Consider the following 20348-nt stretch of genomic DNA (forward strand, 5'->3'; position numbering starts at 1 on the left):
GGAAAAACAAATCACTAAAATAGATAATACTATTATTTAATTTTTAGTGGCATGACAGTGTAAATAAGTATTAAAATTAATGAACAATTTTTAATAACATGGGTTTGACCAAAAAAGCAATAAAGAATTACTAAAGTTAGGGCTGGGTGTTCGGGTACCCATTCGGGTTTCGGTTCATTTCATTCGGATTTCGGGTTTTCGGGGTCAAAGATTTCAGCCCCATTCGGATATTTCTAAATTTTGGTTCGGGTTCGGTTCGGATCTTTGCGGGTTCGGTTCGGATTCGGATAACCCATTTAAAATGTTTTTAAATTTTCAAAATTCATTATATACTTTAAATTTTCAAAATTTATAAGAAAGATAATATATTACATATAAATTTTCATAACATATATGTCAAAATACCTTAATTTAACATATAAATTGGTTTTCTTTGAATATTTGGATAAAGAATCAATAGATATTTAACTATTTTGGTGTTTTCAGTATACTTTAGCTATTTTAAACATTTACTTTTGACTATTTGCATATATTTTCCGAGTATTTTGGAAAACTTAAAGGTATCTTATATATTTTTAATATTTTTAATATACATCATATATTAAAATAATGTATATATTTAAGTATATAAATTTATTTCTGATACATTCGAGTACCCAAAATATTTCGGTTCGGATCGGGTTCGGTTTCGGTTCTTTAAATACCAAAATTTTGAACCCATTCGGATATTTAATCAATTTCGATTCGGATTCGGTGCTATTTTTTCGGATCGGGTTCGGTTCGATTTTTCGGGTTCGAATTTTTTGCCCGGCCCTAACTAAAGTCAAGTAATGGTAACAATAATAACTGTAACTATATACAAAAAAACATTATGCCAACAACAAAGAATAACAAATCTGGATATAAAAGAAGCTAACAACAAATCAGTAATAACACGAACACGAACCTGATAATAGTGAGCTAAAACATATCATATAAGTTTCAAAAAAAAAAAACTCTCAAACCTTGTAAACAACAAGAAAATACACAGAAGAACATATGCGAGTACAAAATTCAAAATATTGTCTCCAAGACATTTCAAATAAAAGCTAAAGACATGCAATTTTAAGTCTGCAAGAACAAAGCAAAAAATTTCATGTTATATTGCTTCCGTCATCCTGGTATCAGTCGTTCGTTGACCTGCACCACCGTCGGTGAATATAAGGAAGATATCGTAGGGTTTGAATTATTCTAAGAATAATCAAAGCGTGACTAAAATTGCTTTAATTGAATAAATGAATGAAGCAAAATTGATATGTTTTGGGTTCGACTTTTCTCTATCGTTTGCAATTTGACAAAAGCATCGTAAGATAGTGAGATGATATAAGGGAAAAGAAAGATGATCCAAAATGAAAAATGAGAGATTGAAATGAAAGAGACAAAAATAAGATAAGAGACTTTTTCATCTTTTAAAGTGTCTAGATAGTTTGAAGTGTATAATTTTGAAAAGTAAAATTAGAAAATGACTTAATGTATAATTCTGCGTAATTTCTCTTAATTGTGTATTTAACGAAATTAAAAGGATAATGGCGGAAGTTGTAATAACTATGGCGGTGGCTGATTGCACGTTTTGAAATGTCTCCAGCATTAAGTGTCAACTAACCATCAATCATGTTTTAAGATTCAACGAATGAGGGATTAGTGTGTTTGCTTAGATTATAAAGCTGATCAAATTAGCAAATTAATCTCTTCAAAATCTACACAGACACCATAGCCGTTGTGTTTTTGAACCAAAGTAAAACCTCCAGCTCTTTAAGATCTTCTTATCTCCTTTCGACGATGCCTAGATTATGTTGGTCTCCGTGTCTACTGCTCACTATATGGTTCTTTTGTATTCACGGTTCGGTTCACGTGGTTCGAGCTCAAAACCGAACCCGAGCCACTACTCATGCAGACGAAGGTCTGTCTTCGTTGTCGTTTTATTTTTTTTTGAGAAAGGGCTTGTCTTCATTGTTTTTTTTGAATGAAAAAATTAGTTTATATTCTGTGTGGATTAGAGTGTGTGTTTTATGCTGATGATTAAAAAAAAAAAAAAATTCTGTGTGGATTTTATGAAGTTCGCTAGCTTAGTTGTGCAGCTTGTCTTCGTTGTTGTTGATACAAAATCTCATATATCTTTCCCTTAAAAAATTACGGGGTAGTTTCAATTATTATTTGGCTTCATGCAATCATCTGTTTATTTAGCATAATTATATTAATGAAGAAATAGTTTTTTTATTCGTTAACGTTTAAAAACTGTTCACATAAAGTATTGAAATTATTTTTTTATTAAACTATTTTTTGTCAACAACTCAATAAATATTAATATAATATGAATAATTAAGTTTTTTTCAAACTGCGGTATTAAATATTTAAAAATGTTATTCATAAAAAATATAATTTGGTTACATAATAGTTTATTTAAATAAGTAAAAAAAAATTAGTTTATATTCTGTGTGGATTAGAGTGTGTATTTTATGCTGATGACAAAAAAAAAATTTGTGTGGATTTTATGAAGTTCGCTAGCTTAGTTGTGCTAGCATAATGAGATTGTAAAACAATTTGTCTTTGAATCTATTATATTTATTTATATATATATATGTGTGATAAATATAAAAGATGCAAAAACTAGTAAAAATATAAAATGATGTTTAATATTAAACATTGTGTTGACAAAAGAAAAAATATTAAACATTGTCAATTAACAAATGGGAAAATAACATTTAAATCATCAATTTTCAAATTTGGTTAAAATAAAGCACCAACTTTTCGGTAAACAAAAAAATACTCAATTTTTATTGACGAGCCATTTTAGTCATAAAATTTTGTTGATTATATAATTTTAGACATATCGTTAGTCAACATTTATAGTTGACTTACATTATGCCTAAAATCTATACTATTAAAGTAAAATACCTAATAGGTTTTACCCTTATTTTTTAAGTTATTTACAATACTATGCCATTCCTTTTTGAAAATTTTAATTAATTTTGTCCAATATACTAAATCAGAATGCAGCATTTATTAATCTATGTTTACTCCTAATATCTCTCTTTAAATCTTTTTAACTGTTTCTTTTTCGAAACTTAAAGGCCACGTACGTTACATAAACATGTATATATATATACTTTATAAATAAGTTTACCAAGATACATTTCACATACACGTTTTTATGTCATCAAAGTGTGTATGTTTTCAGTGGAATTAATGTTTGTTACACTAAACATACACATATACTTTTGTTTGTTATTGAATATCTCATAGCTAATCATCAAGAAAATTATGCAACATAATGAATAGTTTTCAGACGTTATTCCCAACTTTCATACATAAGTTTTCCTGATTACGATTTACTGATATCTAATTCTTAATAGATGAATCTAAACCCCTAAACAGAAAACATAAACAATAATGATTATTATCTTTAGGAAAATAAGAATAAAATTAACTATATTTACTCTTTCAATTATCATTAACGATTTATTTTGTAAAAATTTAAAAAGATTTAGTTTAGAGTTTGTACTAATATCTATAAACATAACTAAACAGATTTCGAAGTAAGATAGGCAACACTCAAATATTTTTAGGAAATAATAACAAATCAATACAATTAAAACAACAATTTTTTTAACATCCATTTTATTTAGAGAAGTAAGTACATGAATGCGTTTATCTTTAGTTTTAAATAAAAAATGGAATTAAACCAACCGAATAACCAACTGAGATATAGGAAAATTACGGGTCGCAAGAAAATGTTAAAGTCAGACATATCAAATTTTATAGTTTTGTAACATGTTAAATTATTGTATTTTTGATGTCCACCTCACATTATATGTTATCAAATATTCTCAATGTATAATCCTCATTGCATAAGTAATCGAGACAGACTTTTATGAATATCTATACTATTAAAGTAAAATACCTAATAGGTTTTTACCCTTATTTTTTAAGTTATTTACAATACTATGCCATTTCCTTTTTGAAAATTTTAATTAATTTTGTCCAATATACTAAATCAGAATGCAGCATTTATTAATCTATGTTTACTCCTAATATCTCTCTTTAAATCTTTTTTAACTGTTTCTTTTCGAAACTTAAAGGCCACGTACGTTACATAAACATGTATATATATATACTTTATAAATAAGTTTACCAAGATACATTTCACATACACGTTTTTATGTCATCAAAGTGTGTATGTTTTCAGTGGAATTAATGTTTGTTACACTAAACATACACATATACTTTTGTTTGTTATTGAATATCTCATAGCTAATCATCAAGAAAATTATGCAACATAATGAATAGTTTTCAGACGTTATTCCCAACTTTCATACATAAGTTTTCCTGATTACGATTTACTGATATCTAATTCTTAATAGATGAATCTAAACCCCTAAACAGAAAACATAAACAATAATGATTATTATCTTTAGGAAAATAAGAATAAAATTAACTATATTTACTCTTTCAATTATCATTAACGATTTATTTTGTAAAAATTTAAAAAGATTTAGTTTAGAGTTTGTACTAATATCTATAAACATAACTAAACAGATTTCGAAGTAAGATAGGCAACACTCAAATATTTTTAGGAAAATAATAACAAATCAATACAATTAAAACAACAGTTTTTTTTAACATCCATTTTATTTAGAGAAGTAAGTACATGAATGCGTTTATCTTTAGTTTTAAATAAAAAATGGAATCGCAAGAAAATGTTAAAGTCAGACATATCAAATTTATAGTTTTGTAACATGTTAAATTATTGTGTTTTTATGTCCACCTCACATTATATGTTATCAAATATTCTCAATGTATAATCCTAATTAATTGCATAAGTAATCGATACAGACTTTTATGAATATAATCACTATAATTGTAGACTTATTTGATATAATATTTACAAAAATTTAATATAAATTTAATTTATTATTATGTTTTTAGTAATATTGTTTTTTTCAAATCAAAAGACAAAACCAAAAGAAAAAACCAACGGCGATTTAATACTTACAAATATGTTAACAGTTTTTATATCTCAAGAACAGAAAAACTAAAATCAAATTGGAACCAAACTAGAAACCCAATAGGTATCTGAATATCTTAAATACAGTTTATATTCTTACAAATTATATTTAATTTAAAATTTAAAAATATTCTAAAACTGCCACCTGTAAACTGAACTACCCAAAAACAGATTACCTTACTACTTTTTATCCAAAATATTTTAAATTATCTTAATTTCCCGTTAGAACATAATTACTCAAATATTTTTATCCAAAATATCTAAATTTATCTTAATTTCAATCCAATTATTCGAAATTATTCAAAAAAAGAACCTGACGAGAACCGAACTGAACTCAAAATTTTAACGGGTTCCTAATATTATAATCCGAACCAAACCGAAAACCAAATTAACTAGGCCAAAACCAAATTCAAATTCATAAATAACTGAATGGCTCTTATATCTTTTTGAACTGAAAAACGAAAATCAAACCAGAATCAACATGAAAACAAAAAAAAAGAATAATACAAATTGGAACCAAATCAAAAACCGAACATCTATATCTAAACATATTAGTGAACCAACAAACAAGTTAATAAATATGTTAACAAGAAATAATTCCGCGCTTTGAAAGCGCGGATCAAAATCTAGTCTATACTATTAAAGCAGAATCCCTCTTAGGATTCTGCCCTTAATTTTTAAAGTTATTTACATTGTTATGCCATTTCTTTATTTGAATTTTTGAAATTAATTTTTAGCCAATAAATTCATTCAATCGAAAATAATTTTTTTAAAAACCAATCACATTGTAATAGGAATATAGTTAATACGATTATGCAAAATATGGTAACTGAATTTGCCTAATTATTAGGATATTAACTATATTTCCATTTGAAAGTATTATGTGAAATACGATCCTGAATATGCCATAAGGTTTTGGAAAAACTTTAACACATCAACGTGTTTTCCTAATTTCAGTATAAATACAATTTTTGAAACACTTTTTAGAAAAAAATACTCAGTATAAATACATATTCATCTATTTTTTTATAAAAAACCACTACCATCAAATCATCTATGGCTTCTAATGTGCAAATCAGAAACTCTATGTTTTCTAAAATGAAAATTACGACTATTAATGATTTGAAGCTTTGGAAATCAAGTTGCTTCACACGTGGAAACAACACACTAAGATTAGGTTATAATTAATGTATAGTTGACCTTTACACTAAATATAATAATTGTTAAAAATTTATTAAAGCAGTCTCATTCATAGATAATAATTTCAATATTTAAATTAAATAATCTGCAGAAATTTTGAATTCCTATAGAGGAATCATGTGTATATAAATATGACTTACATTATACAATAAAAAAATTATACTAATAAAGAAATTATAAATTTTACAATCATATAAAAGATTAGATTATGATATAAATATATTGAACCAGAGACAAATATCATTTAATATAATTGTATACAAAGAATTATCTTTCGAATAAATTAAAAATACTACTACAAATCAACACAAAACACATCATATCATTCTTGCATGAAAATTTGAAACAATAAAAATTATTTCTAAATGTTAAAAATTCAAATTCTTATAAAAAACTAATTCTGCATATTGCCTTTTCTGAAGTTATTTACAAAAGGGAAAATTCCATATTAATACACAACTTTAATTATAATTTCCAGTTTAATACACAGAGTTTTAAAGTGACCAAAACAATACACGGTCTAAATTTTTTTTAGTGTTTTAATACATCTACTAAAGCCCATGTAAGGAATTTACTTTTAATGGTCAACGTTATTAACGAGACTATAGACACCGTAAAAAAAAACGTTAACGTAATAACCATGGTTAATAGACTAATCTTTGTCTAAAACGGTGTCATTTAGGATAGTGATTTCTCCAAATCGAAAGCCCTGATTTCTAAAATCCTCTCTTCACGAAAACATAATGAATCATCTTCTTCCTCTGTCTGAGATGATAGTTGTGACTCTGTGAAGAATAGTAACTTGGGAAGATGAGGTATGATTCGGAGCCATCGTTAGTGTCGTCTTTTTGGTTTGATTGTGTACTCATAGTTGTTTGTTTTGTGTTTACAGTGAAATCGATGGTTTGAGGATGGACATTGGTTCTGGTGGTTTAATGTCATACAAAAGAGGGAAGTTCTCGTACTCGGGTGGTTTTGTCAGAGATTTGTTCATCCAACCAGATCTTCTTACATGGTCGATTTTCGAGGATTTCATTGCAGACAGAGGAATCAAGAGTAAGGTGGAGCAGGTTTGGTATAAGATAGTCAATGAAGATATATCTACGGCAAGATCAATATATAAAAACAAAGATGCTGAGATTAGGAAGTTGTGTGAAGAAACTAAAGTTCTTAGTGAAGTTGATTTCTACATTGTCAATGAAGAGAAAAAATGATGATGGAGAGAAGAGTGAAGATGAAAACAGAAAGGAAGTCAGTGATGGAGAAGAAACAAATGAGAATGAAATGAATGATTTCTAGCTTAAGTCCTTTTTCTTTTGTAGATCAAACACGTAGAGATGCTGTTTTTGAATTTGTCTTTTGTTTCAAAACTCTTGTTTTCATGCTTTATATTCGGATGTTCACTTTTAATGTTTGTTTTTTGTTTACAGTTACTTTGTCTTTTCTCTGCTTTTAGAAGCACAAAACAAGAGAACAAACTCATATTATAACAACAAAACATATGACTAACAACACAAACACATTAGGACAACATATTCTTACTTTAACCCATGATCACCCACGATAAGATTACAAATTGTCGCAGACATCGTCTCCTTCTCTTTTACAGGCACAAGTTCTTGTTTGAGCTTCATGTTTTCAGTGTCAAGTTCTTGTCACAGCATCGTCTCCTTTTCTTTCATAGTCGCAAATTTCTGTTCTTCACAGAGTAATTTGTTGTTCTTCACAGAGTCATAACTATCATATTCGACAGAAGAATAAGATGATTAGTCCCAGAAATTAGGGTTTTCGATTTGGGAAAATCACCACTCTAAATGACACCGTTTTAGTCAAATATTAGTTTATTAACCATGGTTTGGCACTAAACGATTAATTTAACGTTTTTGTTCACGACGTCTATAGTGTCGTCAGCCGTATTAACCATTCAAAGTGAATTGCTTACATGGGCTTAGTAGATGTATTAAAACACTCAAAAAAATCAGACCGTGTATTGTTTTGGTCACTTTAAAACTCTGTGTATTAAACTGGAACTTATAATTAAAGTTGTGTATTAATATGGAATTTTCCCTTTACAAAAAAATGTCATTGCTTTTTTTGGAATTTTTTTAATTACTCACCACATATTTCTAAACCAATGACATTTTCCTATTTTTAAGCAAATCATAAATCCAACGCATTATTGAAGCCCATTGATTCTACTTTAAATACAAAACTAAGCCTATTGAATATAATGTAAATTACCACTGTTTTTACTATCGTTTTTATTTTACCATCGATTTTTATTTTACCATTGATTTTTGTTGATCAAAATTTTGAAGAAAACGTGAAAAAATCATTTTCGTGCACTATGTTGATGCAAACAGAAAATGAACTTCGCTCTGGACCAATTATTTAACAACACAAACATGATTAAACAAAGAATTTATCAAAAACAACTTTGTTGGAGACAAATGTGTAATGCAAAAATGTGTTTGGTAAAAAAAATATGTGAGAATTTATTTCTTTTGTCAAACAAATAGGTATTTATATTTTTGTATTTGGAGTAGCCATTGTATTTATATATTTTTAAACTGTATAGATATATGTAGCTATATAATGACATCTATTTATATTAATTATATAGAACTTTGTATTTATTACATTTTTGATGTGTGTTATTACTTTTTCCAATATATGTTTTATTTCTAAATGATTTTAACAATATATCCTATCCCATTGTATCATTAATATTTTGATAAAAACACCAAACATTATGACAACAAAATATTTTAATGATTGGTTGATTCAAAAAAATCTAATAATATTATTTTAGTTATTTATATATATTCTAAATTAAAAATATTAAGCACTCTTACGTTTATGTCACAATAGTGGAACCTAATACAAATAAAATTTATTTTCAATATACACTAAGCCCATCATATTTTTTAAATGAAAATGTAAAATAATAAAAAAAATTTACAAATAATAACATAGATTAGAAAGTTAAGAAATTACAAAAGAAATAATCCCGCGCTTTTAAAGCGCGGATTAAAATCTAGTGACTTTTAAAGTTGATGCATTTTTGGCACAAATATAAATCAACAATTTTTTTAATAAAATGAAATTAAATTTTAGAATAAATGATTTAGTAACAATATAATATTATGCATAAAAATATTAAATAAATAAAAAGTTTTTTCATTATTTTCTTCAAAATAAAATGTGAAAAAGTTTATTTATACTCTAAAATAGTTAGTTAATATATCATTAGTTTAATACTTATTTTATTAAATAATTATAAAAAACTTTTGTAATTATTTATTATATTTATATCACTTTGTAACTATTCAGATAGTCCTAATTGGATTATGATTCATAATTTTTTATTTTCTGTAAAATATTAATACATTTTTATTCTCACAAAAAATTTAAAAAAATGGTATCCTAACTATGTAGCTATGTTTTGGATCTTAACAGTTTTTGGTGGAATTTTTTATAATTAAAATGCAGAAGTAATCTTGTAACACATTTATAGGAATTATAAAATTTCTTTTAGATAATTATTTTTCGTTTGAGAATAAAAAGTTGAACTAGCACTTCACTAAAAAAATTTTGACATCAATATTATAAAACATAATCCAAATAAAATTATATAAACAGTTACGAAAATTGATTGTAGATAATTATAAAAGTTCTTGACAATTATTTTAAAACTAAACTATTAATTACTCATAAGTTAGCTAATTACTTTTAAATATAAATGAAAATATATAAACTTTTACTTTGATAAAATGAAAAATTATATTTTTGGTTTGAATTTAAGATTTTGAAAAAAATGTTGATTTATTTTTGTGCCAAAAGATACATCAACTTTAAAAGTCATTTTAGACATACCGTTAGACAACTATAACTGTTGATCAACAAAAGTTTATAATTAAAATAATTCGTTAATAAAAATTGAGTATTTTTTTGACTTACGGAAAACTTGGTGCTTTATTTCAAGGGAAAATTTCTTAAAAATACATGGACTAATTTTCATTTGCTAATAAAATATACGAACTATTTTGGATCCCCGTTTAATACACAAACTAATTTATATTACTTATTAAATATATAAAATTTTGAAGTTCGCAGATTTTACGCATCGTTTTAGACGGTGTTAACTATATTTAATAACGCAGATGAAGACAACGTTAAAGAATTTTCCATTATTTTAAATTTGAAAGTTGATTGAAATACATTTTCCCGTTAACAAATGAATTAGTATATGATTGAACAGCGCGTGCTTTGAACTCCATTTTCGCGACTTGGGGGATCCAAGCGCCGAATGAATGGAACACCAGCGGCGAGCTTTGCTCCGGCGCAGCCAGAGACAACGGTGTCGACGTCGAGGATTTCAACCCTATGATCAAATGCAACTGTACTTTCGCCAACTCCACCATCTGCCGCATTACCAAACTGTATAGCCTCTTTCCCCTTTCGCGTACACAGCAAGTGTTCGACGTATTCTCCCAGAGAGAATCACTAAATATGAATTTTTTTTTTTCACAGGAGGGTTTATGCGATAGACGTTGTAGGAAATATACCTGATGAGCTCTGGACTCTTGAATACCTCACGAATCTGTATGGTTCACACATTTACAAGTTTTTATAATTATCATACAAATTTTAAGACTATGTGATGCATCCAAAAGACCTAAAAGTCACATGACTTTACTCTTTTACAGGAACTTGGGTCAAAACCTTCTGACAGGACCCTTGTCTCCTGCAATTGGAAACCTGACTCGACATTAAAACCAATGTTCAACTGTTTATGACGTAGGACATTTGGGATCAATGCGTTGTCTGGCCCTGTTCCCAAGGAGATTGGTTTGCTTACAGATCTCAAATCACTGTAAGCTTTGGATGCTTCTTGATTGCTTGAATATGATAATGTTCTTCTCAAACTGCTTCTTGAGAGTTTTGATGGTTCCTTAATATCTATGTTTGCAGTAGCATTGGTTCAAATAACTTTTCCGGGTCTATGCCAGCTGAGATTGGGAGTTGTACACAGCTACAGCAAATGTGAGTGTATCTGTCCAATATTTTGTGCATTTACTTCTTGGTTTGCCGATGACAAATCTCTGCGCAACGAATCATTTTCTAAGAAAATCTTACATCTATTGCAGCTACATAGATAGTTCTGGACTTAGCGGGGAAATACCTCTATCATTTGCTAATCTTGTGGAGCTGCAAACCGTGTAAGCTATAGTAAATTGAAACATAAGCTTTATCGTTAGACTTTCACAATCATTTTTTTTTGTTTCTCTGGGTCTTGAGATGATTTTTTTTCCCCAAAATGTTGTATCAGTTGGATGATGGATCTGGAATTTACAGGTCGGATACCAGAGTTTATAGGAAACTGGACCAAACTTACTACCTTGTAAGAATATTTCTTTTTAACTGAAATGTTATAATGAACATGTTTTTATAGGTTCATTGGTGCGTGTTTCATTGCAGGAGAATTGTTGGAACTGGTTTGAGTGGTCCGATACCATCGTCATTTTCCAACTTAGCATCTTTGACAGAACTGTATATGTTGCATCGTTGTTATATTTCATTATTGTTGCGTTTCTATGCCTTTTGCTTTCTTCACACACACACATATATATATTCTCAATATAGGAGGCTAGGTGATATATCCAATGGAAGCTCTTCTCTTGAGTTCATCAAAGGCATGAAATCTTTAAGTACATTGTAAGGCAGCCTTGATTCGAGATTACTCCTCCAATTCATGATTAGATTAACATACTGTTGAACTGCTTCTCTCCCCTCTGTGTATTTAACATATATGATCAATGTCGCAGAGTGCTGAGGAACAACAATCTCACGGGGGAAATACCATCTGATATTGGAGAATACTCAAGCCTGCGAGAAGTGTAAGTACATATGTTCGATGGAACTGTCTGTCTCTGCTGTGAGATAATTTGTGAAAGTCTCCGCATGAATTAAATTCATGTCTGTTTTCCAGTGATTTAAGCTTCAACAAACTACATGGAACAATACCGTCTTCACTTTTCAATTTAACTTTACTTACTCACTTGTAAGATGATATATTTTCTGCTTCTTTTTAAGTCTTTATGCATAGCCACCCCCAATAATTGTGAGAATATTTGTTGTCTACATGTCAGGTTTCTAGGAAACAATACGTTGAATGGTTCCCTGCCCACTCAAAAGAGTCAGTCTTTGACAAATATGTGAGTAACCAAATCCTAATTATTTCATCTTATCCCTTATTTTTAGAGGGTTTAACAGATCATCTTGATACCGACTCAAGTTTCAATACATGTATGCATAACATGTTTCACACTGGAAGGTCTTGATAACAGGTGATTTTCTTAAAATTTTCAATATGTTTTTTTTTTTGAAAAAAGTATAAACAACTAACCATTTCTAACTCAAATCTTTTTTCTATTTGTTAAAAGCGTTTTATCAGGACTGAACTGTCTGCAGAAGAACTTCCCTTGCAATGGAGGCAGAGGAATCTGTAAGTGTAACAAAAACACATGAGCATTGATTGCAAATAAAAACATTTATTTAAGAGTTTCTCTAATGATTGGTGTCTTAGATTACAACTTTGCAATCAACTGCGGAGGCCCGGATAAAAGGTCTGCTAGCCAGGAACTATTTGAGAAAGATGATGCGGATCTTGGACCATCTTCGTTTTTCGTGAGTGCTGCTAGGAGATGGGCAGTTAGTAGCATAGGTCTCTTTGCCGGAAGTAGCAATAATAGATATATAGAAACTTTACTGTCACAATTTACCAACACTTCAGACTCGGAGCTTTTTCAGACAGCAAGACTTTCTCCATCTTCCCTGAGGTATTATGGCCTGGGGCTCGAGAATGGAGGCTATAACGTAACACTTCAGTTTGCTGAAATACAAATGACAGGTTCTAACTCTTGGGAAGGGCTTGGAAGACGACGATTTGACATTTATGTCCAGGTTTGCACCACTTTAATCAAGCTGTAAATAATCTTCCTCCGACATTGGTTCTAATGAGTTCTTTTTCAGGGAAGACTTGTGGAAAAGGATTTTGATGTACGCGGAACAGCTGGTGGGTCTACTAATAGAGCAGTTCTTAGAGAATATATAGCAAATGTATCAGAAAATTACCTCGAAGTTCATCTTTTCTGGGCTGGAAAGGGAACATGTTGTATTCCTTTTCAAGGGGCTTATGGACCAATAATATCAGCAGTTAGTGCAAAGCCAGGTAACACACAACAGTGAATTCTTCTTTGTCTCTGATGCGAGTAAATATCTAACCAAGTGTTATATGTTGCTGTCAGATTTTGAGCCAACTGTGGATAATAGGCCACCATCAAAGGGAAAGAACAGCACTGGTACTATCGTGGGTGTCACTGTTGGCGTAGGACTTTTTTGCATCGTTGCGGGTGTTGTTATCTTCATCAGACGGAAAAGAAGAAAGCCGTACACTGATGATGAAGGTATAGATGTAATAACAACCCTTCTGTCAAATCTAACCTGAATATCATCTTTCAGATTGCTCCTATTTAATGACTCTTTTTTTTTGTGTTCTTTGCAGAGCTACTTGGTATGGAAATAAAGCCTTACACATTTACTTACTCGGAACTTAAAAGTGCGACTCAAGATTTCAATCTCTCAAACAAGCTCGGAGAGGGTGGATTTGGGCCTGTTTATAAGGTAAAGTCCCATAGCAAAATATCTGCATATACATAAGAAGACCATGTGTAATACGGTTTGTTTTGAACAACACATTCAACAGGGAAACCTCAAAGATGGAAGAGAGGTAGCTGTGAAGCTGTTGTCTGTTGGATCCAGGCAAGGGAAAGGACAGTTTGTTGCAGAAATCGTAACAATTTCGACGGTTCTACATCGCAACCTAGTAACACTTTACGGTTGCTGCTTTGAAGGAGATCACCGTCTGCTCGTATATGAGTATCTCCCTAATGGAAGTCTCGATCAGGCACTATTTGGTAATGAACATACGAGTTTACATCTGCTTCTGCCAAGCTAAAACCACTCATTGTGTACTTGTAATTGCTGTAGGGGAAAAGAGTATACATCTTGATTGGTCAACCCGTTTCGAGATATGCTTAGGAGTAGCCAGAGGTCTATTCTATCTCCACGAGGAGGCGAGGGTTCGCATAGTACACAGGGATGTGAAGGCCAGCAACATTTTGCTCGACTCCCAAATGGTCCCAAAAGTTTCTGATTTTGGGCTTGCAAAGCTTTACCATGACAAGAAAACTCACATTAGTACCGGAGTTGCAGGGACCATGTAAGTCCCCCTAAAACCTGACAATCTCGGCTGTATGTTCGGGATTTTATAACACATTTTAGTGTTGTTGCTATATCAATGCAGTGGATATCTAGCGCCAGAGTATGCAATGCGTGGACTTCTAACAGAGAAAACAGATGTGTATGCCTTTGGTGTTGTGGCTCTTGAGCTAGTTAGTGGAAGGCCCAACGCTGATGAGATGTTAGAGGATGATAAGAAGTATCTTCTTGAATGGGTACGTCCTCATTTTTTCGATATTCATGAATGGTTTAACAAAGTCGAATGATCTTATGTGTATCTTCTATTGAAACAGACATGGAATCTACACGAGAAAGGCCGTGAAGTCGAACTAATAGATGATAGGCTGAGTGAATTCAACGTGAAAGAAGTGAAACGAGTGATTGGCGTTGCCCTGCTATGCACACAAGCATCTCATTCCTTGAGACCACCAATGTCACGAGTAGTAGCCATGTTGTCGGGAGATGTTGAGGTCAGTGAGGTAACTTCCAAGCCAGGCTACCTAACAGACTGGAGAATTGATGACATCATCAGAGATGTTGAGGTCAGTGATGACATTGACATCACCACTTGCTCTCAAAGTAGCTTTCATACCAGAGAGACAAACACTTATGGCTCCAAGATTTCACCCCGAAAAATCGACTCTGAGCCTATTCTTGGAACCAAGATCAGTTTTCGAAGAAAACAATGTCTCTTCTCTGATAGCCATAGTGATGTTTGTATTAGCTCTTAGTTTTTGTGTAGTGAGACATTTGTGTGGGTGTTGAAGATATATTTTGTTCTATGGGCTTATGTAGTTGAACCCCTGACCGGTTTAATTTTACTGCTCAGAATTAGTTAGACCGAACCGAATCCGAAGATGAGGATCCTTCTGTCGAGTTGTCAATGTCGTCCGAGTTGTATTTGTCTGAAAGCGATCTGACTTTGGATAATATACTCAAAGAGCCAGCTCAATTGTTTATGATTAAAATCCACGTGCATTTTAAATTTTTGTTATTTTTTCTTGGGTAGGACTACAATTCAATTTCAAACTTGCTTTTTAATTGGAAATATGGTTGATTTTTCTTTATGTGAATTTCAATTACTGTCTATTCTTGACTTTATGTGTGTCCCTAGTTAACTATTTACTTTAAATTTCTTGTTGCTTAAACTTATTCAAAATTTCAGGCTGTGTTAGAAATATTGATAAATTATAGAGAAATACCTTAAGATATCGTTAAAATGGTTTTTTTTCATAGATGTAGTCTCCAATATTTCATTAAAAATAAATAAATAAATAAATATATATTTAAAAATATAACCAAAGAAGGTTCCTGCATTGAACCTCAAAGGAAATAAAAACAAGAAAAAGGATAAAACAAATATCATTTTAAATCTTTGGTTCCAAAGAGAATATATACCAAAAAGAAGGGATAAAACATTTATCTTTGGTTCTATTTGGTTTCAAAGAGAACATATATCATTTTAAATCTTAAAAAGAAGGGATAAAACATATATCATTTTAAAACATATACCAAAGAAGGTTCCTGCATTGAATCTCTCATTTCTAGGATTTTTTTTAAAAAATAAAAAATTTAAAAATAAAATTTAAAAATAGTTCCGAAAGCATTTTTGAGTCTCAAACAAAATTTGAAAGAAAAATCAAAAATCAAAAACTTCGAAAAGTAAAAAAAATTATAGAAAAATTCGAATTTGAAAATATATAATTCAAAACTATAAAAAGAAAATTTATCTTTTATTTTATTTATTTATTTGCATTTATATATCTAGAATATATGAATATTTTGCCTATTTAATAAAATATTTCAGTCGTTTTCATGTTTAGGATTTCTTTTACGACAAAAAACTTTTTTAAAAGTTACTTGATAGAATTATTCTAAATTATATAATATCGCCATAAATAAGCAACCTAGCTCTAGTGGAGATTAGCGAGAAAAACGCAATGTCATTCAAAGAAAAGGCAAACTTGATGAAGTTTTGACTATTTTATGTTAATTATAATTTTCTGATTATAATTTGTTATTCATGTTTGTGATTTTAGTTATTACTAAAGGATTTATTGACACAACGATAGTAGATTTGAAAAATTATACAACAATATTATTTTTCAAAAAGGGTTTAAGACTTTAAGATATTTCAAACACGTACTTTAAGCTTGATATATGTAAAAAAGAGTTCGATTATAATCTTAAGTTGTTGGCTACTAAAGAGTAAATATCCTTCCAAAAAGTTGTTAAAAGGAAAATCAAAACATTCCACAATAACAGATAATGTTTTTAAATCAATGTATTTTAAAAATATTTTCCGATGGTTATGTTATAAACAAAATTGTATGACTTCTCTAACGATTCAGAAAACACTAAATATATAAAGAGTTTAACAATGTTGGTAAAATGTTAAATTAGTTTGAGTTCAAAATAAGGCTACATACCAGTCCATAAAAAAGTTCGAAACAAGAGTTTCCTAAAGAGAATCAACGATTCTGTTTTTATCATTGGTTATTTCTTGACATTCAATATTACAACAAATTAATGAAAAACTAATTTTCAAGCACAATTTGAAGAGAACATTTGTGCGGATGGATAAGTACTTAGTCAGCCAGAGATCCTACTTTAGATGCCTTCATCAATGTAGTTACTGCCGTATAAGGAGTATATTCGAACAAGACGATTTCTATTTCATTTTACAATCTAAGCTATCAAGAAGGGAATTGTCCAAAAAAAAAAAGCTATCAAGAAGGGAAATGCCCAACCACAAGTTGTTAGAAACCAAATCATTAACTCTTGTTAGAAGGTGAACAAAATAGAGTAGTGCATTAAACACACTCAATGACAGCTTGTAACAAAAAACAAAAAGCAGTATAAATACAAAAGAAAAAAAGGATTCAATATGTCGGCTTATATTTTAAATCCAAAGAAAATAAAATGTAAGTACATGATGTTACAGCTATGAGACAGCCCGGTAATCATAAATAAAAGGGGAAGGTTCTAAGGTTGGCTTTGGCTTTTCATACAGACATGCACAGATCCTTTCCCATGTAAATATAACGTTATTATGATGTGTCAATATTTCATTGGTTGTCAATTTTTTGACTAGTTACGTAAGTGGGAACGCAGTTCTGCAGAAATATAGGGAAACACTTATCCATTTCGGAAACATTCTGAAAACTCCACGGTCCCACTCACACTCTCAAGACATTACGAAGTTGACACCGTGTCTGATTCTTATTGGTTTGTGTAACTCTAGTCCCACCTTGGCCGACGAATATGTCTGCCCGTCTGGATAAACTATATTTTGGCTCAATACCTGTTGGAATAAACTAGCTTAAAAGACATTTTAATTTGCAATATAAAATTCATTATTTTGATGTTTTCTGGTCAAAATTAAATTTTTATGTTTATATTGTATAATGAAAATTATTTTGTTGTTGATAAAAAGAAAAATTTATTTTATTTTATTATTCATTGAATTACTTGTAGATAAATGGTTAATGATGTTTTCTTAGTTATGTACACAATTCTAAAATATTAATTAATGTAAATGGAAAAGCATTAAGCAATGTATAACTATTTTTTTCTGGAAAAAAGTCTTGCTGTAAGAAAACAAATAATAATGTAAACAAGATTAAGACCACCAAAGATTCAGAGAATGCATTTTGGAAGGTAGTATATATATCGAAGAAAAAGTGGTTTACTTTATTTTTCGTTTTACATAAAAGAAATAATCTTATTTAATTTACACCCACGCGCATGGCCCTTTCGAATAGGGGAAGAGAAACTACAGCTGTGAAATTAGTTTTTATTTATTTAATTATATCCACTGGACTTGAAATTTTATTAATTAAACAATTTTTTGAAAAAAAATGAAAGGAAGAAGAAAGAGTCTATATAATACTAGAGGAAAAAAAAAAAAAAAAAAAGAAGAAAGAGTCTTATCGGATACGTCGGATCCAATTTCCCAATCCGCATTGGCTTTCGAGGCAACGTGGGATGTTAAAAGAAGACCTTTACGTTCAACATTATTTACTTTACCAGCCACTGGGTCTTAGGGAGTTAGGGTTAGTGGGCGTCCTAAAATCATAGTATGAAGATAACGTGTGCGTACACTTGGACGTTTTTTTCTTTTGCATAATCAATACTGTTTATAAATCTATTAAACATTACTAATAGATCGTGTCTAGGCATGCGACTAGGCATTTCTTGTCACCAGTGGATAGCGATAAGATTGTTTATTTTCAAACTTTGTTTCAACTTTGTACTTTGGAGTAGTTCTTTTAATTATTGATTCACATGATTTTTACCGTACCCTTTATTCACTTAATTATGTTATGCTTGGAACTAATAATATTATTTAAGAATATTCTTCAGAAAAATACTTTTATCAGATGGATTAGGACCATTAGGTATTCAATTTTCTTTTTATTAGAACAATGGTTCTTTCTTATACTATTGGTATTGCCCTATTGATTATTACTGTGTTTCAGATTTAGGCTCAGTCCTCACATGCTTCAGAACATTACCATCAGAAAACCATGTGCTAATGATTAATGAGACATGCATTTGCAATATAGTACTAATCATGTGAAAAGCTATATATATTATTCTTCATATTATGCATAAATGAAATTTAACCAAACTATGATTTGAATTTGTCTCCTTTCAAATATTTTTAAACATTGGGATAAAAGTTAAACCGTAAGTATATTTTTGACTCTTATATATGTAAATGGGGACCCCATAATATCCATATAAACCCCAGACAATAAGATAAGATGCGAGTTGGTAAATCTAATTAAGGAACTCTTATATTAATCTGTTCTCTTTAGTGTAAAATACAAAGTTTGGTCCACCACACACTAATCTACCAAACCCAATACTATAGTAGCTGGGAAGGCAAAGGGTACAATTGTAATTCTTTACGGCGGCCTCCCAAAGGACTTATCCAAAACATTATCGCCAAAAGAACGTACAGAGCAAAAGCTACGATATGATAATATTATTAAATTTCGAAATATAATGGAATGTATATAGTAGCCATATATCAAAATTCAAGGCATAAGATTCCATTCAGCTTTTCAAGAGAGAGAAGTCAGAGAGAAGATTAGATCTATCTGTAGCTCCGGCGTACGGCCGGCGCGTGAGCGCCCGTGCCGTCGCCGGAGGCTACGTCCTTCGGTCAGTTTGTTCTAGTTCTGGCTCTCTATCGCCTCCTTGCTACGACTGCCTTGTCGGAGCTCTGGTTCAGGCGCTGCTCTTGTCGGCAGTTCGGTGAGTTTAACCGACATGAGTGATTGCTCTGCTTCTGGAGCAACGACGCGGTCGTGTGGAAGACGAGTTGTGGGGAAGCCTTTCGACAGCTTTAGGTTTTTCCGGGAGTCGGAGGCTTTGGTAGCTCCGTCGATGCCGGCCTTTGTCACCGGGAGGAGGAAGCTTCCACAGCTTCTCCATCGCCGGCTCTTGTTCCCGGGAGCGAAGGCTCACTCAGTCTTGCGCCGCCGGTCTTGTTTCGGTTTTCTAGGTTTATTTTGTGTTGTAGGGTTTGTGGTCTGCTTCTTAGATCGGGTTTGCGGCTTCGCGTGTGGTTTCTAGATCCGCTTTTGTGCGGCAATGAAGGAGCAGTCGATGAGATCGACGAGGCTCTCCTTGATGATGAAAAAAGCAGAAGCGAAGGGGTGGTGTGGTTGGAGGCTTGCCGGTTCTCGAGCTCCGACGCATCGACTTGCGGTGACTCTGAGTCGACGGCGTGGCGAAGAGGAGGCGGTCAGGTTGAGGCAGATCGAACGCGTGGCGTTCTTAGGGTGAA

At 31.0% G+C, this 20348-nt stretch overlaps 1 protein-coding gene and 1 pseudogene across 1 annotated transcript; both read left to right on the forward strand.

The window, feature by feature from the left end:
* Nucleotides 1-1747: 1747 nt before the first annotated feature.
* On the forward strand, nucleotides 1748-15535 carry LOC108841150 (probable LRR receptor-like serine/threonine-protein kinase At1g56140; annotated as a pseudogene).
* Nucleotides 6917-7686, forward strand: LOC108841155 (uncharacterized). Its single transcript, XM_018613942.2, has 2 exons — nucleotides 6917-7059; nucleotides 7137-7686. The coding sequence occupies exons 1-2, from the start codon at nucleotides 7055-7057 to the stop codon at nucleotides 7456-7458; spliced, it is 327 nt and encodes a 108-aa protein (XP_018469444.1). The 5' UTR covers nucleotides 6917-7054; the 3' UTR covers nucleotides 7459-7686.
* Nucleotides 15536-20348: the final 4813 nt, after the last annotated feature.

The sequence above is a fragment of the Raphanus sativus genome, chromosome 2 (genome assembly GCF_000801105.2).
Source record: "Raphanus sativus cultivar WK10039 chromosome 2, ASM80110v3, whole genome shotgun sequence".
Lineage (NCBI taxonomy): Eukaryota > Viridiplantae > Streptophyta > Magnoliopsida > Brassicales > Brassicaceae > Raphanus > Raphanus sativus.